Below are 4087 nucleotides of genomic sequence, written 5' to 3' on the forward strand. Positions count from 1 at the left end.
AGAAGTGAAATCCATCTGGCAAGACAGGTCTATTTATCCCTGCATTAGTGGCTGCAATGAGCCTGTTTTGCATTGCACGATTTCTCAAAGCGGGGTTGCAGGCTTGATACTGCACCTCTCAAGTCATGCTCAATGTTCAGCTAAGATCTCTACTTTGTTTTCAGTGAAGCAACAGCTGAAAAGCCCATCTCACAGAGATATGATGTGGCAAAGGGAAGAAGAATGCACACAGCTCTCTGCCCGATGAGTGAATGCTCCCTCTCCACCAAACCAGAATTCACTAAGAGTCGGAGCATTAAACCTGAGCCTCAGGGTGGAGTCAGATGTCATGTCAATGAACTGGTCCTCCTCAGCAGACCTAAAATCAGCAGGTGCTGCAGACAGACTAGAAGTAAATAGGCTTACTTTATTTTTCATTGCCTAATAAACACAAAGAAATCAGTTTGCTCCGTCAGGCAGTCAATCGTGTCTGCGGATCTGTTCCGTTAACGTTTAGGGTTTCTTCAGCTTCAGGTTGGTTTTTAACTTCGGTTTGTAGTCCTCACATAGTACCAGTAGATTTCTGGTGAACGTGGGTTTCAGACATGCTGCTCGGTTAAATGCAACTCCCCTTGCGTCTCTGCCATCAGAGATTAGCTCGATGCTGTCATGTAAATAGTTTTCAAATCAGCAATAAATATAACAATTTCTAATCAACCCATATCAATTGCATGCTTAAATAACATACCGGTTAAAGCCCCGTACATTTCAAGAGAACCCGACCCACTTCCTGGTTAAATCTGACAACTTCCGGTTTAGGCCCCACCCAGTCCGAGTACGGATACAGATAATTCATGTGGTAAACAGATACAGATATAGATACAGATAATGCTGTACTCGCTCATCCCTAATAATATGAGTATAATATTCAATAAAATGTCAAAATACCAACCTGCTGCATTGAAGGGATCCATAACCCAGGCATAATGCGCACTGTTGTTTGGGAAGTATTTTTGAAACAATCCTCTCAGGGAAGAGAGGTGCTGCTTAATACAATGTGATGGCTCCAGATTCAGTGGTTTCAGCAACTTCACTCAGGTTCTCAAGGAAATCTATGTTTGGCTGATCGTGGCGCCTGCCCCATACCTCAAGCTTCGGATGAATGCTGTGATCTTGTCTGCCAGGTGAGGTAGATGCTTGTCTTTGCCTTGAAGCTGAAGATTTAATTCATTCAGCTTGCCAAACACATTGCTGAGGTAGGCCAGTTTAAACAGAAATTGTTCATCACTGAACTTGCTTGCAGACTCATACATGCTCTCCTCCAAGAACATCCGAATCTCTGCCCTGAGCTCAAAGATGCGCGACAGCACTTTGCCCCGGGAGAGCCACCGTGCTTCACTGTGAAACAGCACAGATGTGTGGACAGATGGGTCTGATGTGCCGACACCAGGGCACATGAAGGTTGCCATCTTCCTTTTTATGTCCTTGGTGTGGACGTTTTTGGTCTGAAAGAAGAACAGAGCAAGACAAAATGATGTGTATAGCGGACTTCCTATAAAACACAGCAACGCAGAATGATGACTGAGGAAAACTACATGTGCACACAGCAGTCCTCAGGTCAGTGAAGTTGGGCCCCCCCGGCAAGCCCATCTCCCATCTCCCATCTCCCCCAAAGCCGTCTTCATGTAACGGACCATGTTTTTGACAGGGCCCTTGCCTGCTGTGAAGAACACAAGGTTGTTGGGTAGATTATGTTGTTCCCGGATGGCCAGCCACCTCCCCATCCAGGAGAATTCCCTGATATTGAAAGATATCTGTGCAGATGATTTTCACATAAAATGAAGTGAGTACAACTGCAAATGTGTCTAGACAGACTTACACAAATCACCACCCCGTCATCCGACAAGGTTTCCCTGGATACCATCCTCTCCATTTTACTTCTTTTCACCTCCATTTGGTGGGTGACTACCTGCCTCCCCATAAAATTTGAGGCTATATATTATGGTCCTGACCACCCACATATTCTGTGCATGGGTCAGCCTCTCGTTTGGCGGGGGGTTTGTCTTAGGTACCTCACAAGCTGGTACACATTCCTGAAGTAGAAATTAGCTGTTTTGATGGTTTTTCTTTCCCTCAGGATGTGTTCTGCCCATCTGTTGAAACACATGTTGGGATTCAGTTGCAGTTCACATCAGGCTAGTTTCATGCTCATATCTCTGCGCTTTAGTTCTTGCAGCCACTGCTCCGGTGTTCCCCCGTCAGTGTGGGCGCAAAAGGTCTCCCTCTTTTGGCGACTGTGGCGGTAGTCCGTTGTCGTTGGCTGGCCACAGCGTCTACAGTTAAAACTTGAGACCTTTTTTACCGGCTTGAGAAGACGTCCTTCTTCCAAGGCGCGCCGCTGCTGCTCTTCCTGCACCCTCTGCCCCCATGCAGTAGAGCGGGGGACAACTCTGGCAGCGATGGCTGGAGCAGTGGCTGCGGTGGTGCTGGTGGAGGGAGTAGGTGTGCCATTGGTTGACGGGTGGTGTCCATATGGGTGCAGAGGATGAGAAGTTGGCACTTTGGTGGCCAGCAATGATGTCATACAGCCCAGGGGTTGCAGCCTGACCAGAGGCATCTGTGGGCAGGCTGTGCTGGAGGGGCTGGTCTGGCTGTTGGGGCTCCTGCAGCAGAGTCCATGGGGCAGGCAGGGGCCATCGATGGCAATGGTGTCCCTTATCATAGCCATGCTCCGCTGATTGCGCCTTACAAAAAATAAAAAGACAATACATTATTAACCATGATAAAGATATAAAGCACGGCAACAAACACATCAATCCTGTGAACCAAAGGAAATATTGACTTACCACATCGACAGGCTCCGCTGATTGACATCAAACAGCTGGATCCGGATCCACGCCATGAGGGTGGGACAGTTGACCACATTGTCCTGCATCTTGTTGTAGTCCCTCGAGACGGCAGCCCAGCGGTTGATGCGGACCCTGGCAATGGTCTTGCCCTCGTGGTGTCTCCGGCACAGCTCCAGCATGATGGCTTCCACAAGCCTGCTGATCTGGGGAGACTGTGCCGCTCCCGCCCCCTGACCCAGGACGACACTGGAGAGGGAGTGTGCTAGTGACTGACTCGAGCAGGCTCTAAAAAAACTGAAATGGTTAATGCAGCAACTGATAACCGCTTCACACTGTCCACTCCTGGCGGGTGAGCATGACGGTTGCTGGTCTTAAATCCGCCCTTGACCAGCTTGTCCGGGTGACGGGGGGGGGCAGTGATGCTCTCTGTGGACTGACGCTGGGTAACGAAGGCGTGGTGACACAGCTCTGCGTGGGCCAGGGCCACCATGTGATGGTAACCGGGTTGACCGTCTGGCGTCCTGAAAGAACGCAAATGTTTTTGTTTGTCAAGTGCATACACACATGCATATTCATACACTTACAACAAGCAGTGAAATTAATTCCTGACTCCACTCCAACTGTCCCATCACATATCAACCTTGGTGCAGCTGCAAGCAGTTTGACTTTCAGGAGGTCCGAGGAGGAGGCACCTGGTGGCAAAGAACATCAAGAGAGCAACATGCAGTGATGAATGTACAGTGGTGTGAAAAAGTGTTTGCCCCTTTCCTCATTTCCTGTTCCTTTGCATGTTTGTCACACTTAAGTGTTTCGGAACATCAAACCAATTTAAACAACAGTCAAGGACAACACAAGTAAATACAAAATGCAATTTGTAAATGAAGGTGTTTATTATTAAAGGTGAAAAAAAATCCTAACCATCATGGCCCTGTGTGAAAAAGTGATTGCCCCCCTTGTTAAAACATACCATAACTGTGGTTGTCCACAACCAGGCCTGATTATTGCCACACCTGTTCACAATCAAGGCATCACTTAAATAGGAGCTGCTTGACACAGTAAGGTCCACCAGAAGATCCTTAAAAGCTACACATGCCGAGACCCAAAGAAATTCAGGAACAATTGAGAAAGAAAGTAATTGAGATCTATGAGTCTGGAAAGGTTTATAAAGCCATTTCCAAAGATTTGGGAATCCAGAGAACCACAGTGAGAGCCATTATCCACAAATGGCGAAGACATGGAACAGTGGTGAACCTTCCCAG

At 47.8% G+C, this 4087-nt stretch overlaps 1 protein-coding gene across 1 annotated transcript in view; it reads right to left on the reverse strand.

Annotated features, from left to right (window-relative positions):
* Positions 1-3496: 3496 nt before the first annotated feature.
* The window catches only part of LOC117936943 (putative protein TPRXL), a 2649-nt gene continuing 2058 nt past the window's right edge, over positions 3497-4087 (reverse strand). The window contains exon 7 of the mRNA XM_034860469.1: positions 3497-3520. Coding sequence (XP_034716360.1) covers positions 3497-3520 — 24 coding nt within the window. The remainder of the gene's footprint in view (positions 3521-4087) is intronic.

This window comes from Etheostoma cragini, chromosome 2 (assembly GCF_013103735.1).
Source record: "Etheostoma cragini isolate CJK2018 chromosome 2, CSU_Ecrag_1.0, whole genome shotgun sequence".
NCBI classification, from domain to species: domain Eukaryota; kingdom Metazoa; phylum Chordata; class Actinopteri; order Perciformes; family Percidae; genus Etheostoma; species Etheostoma cragini.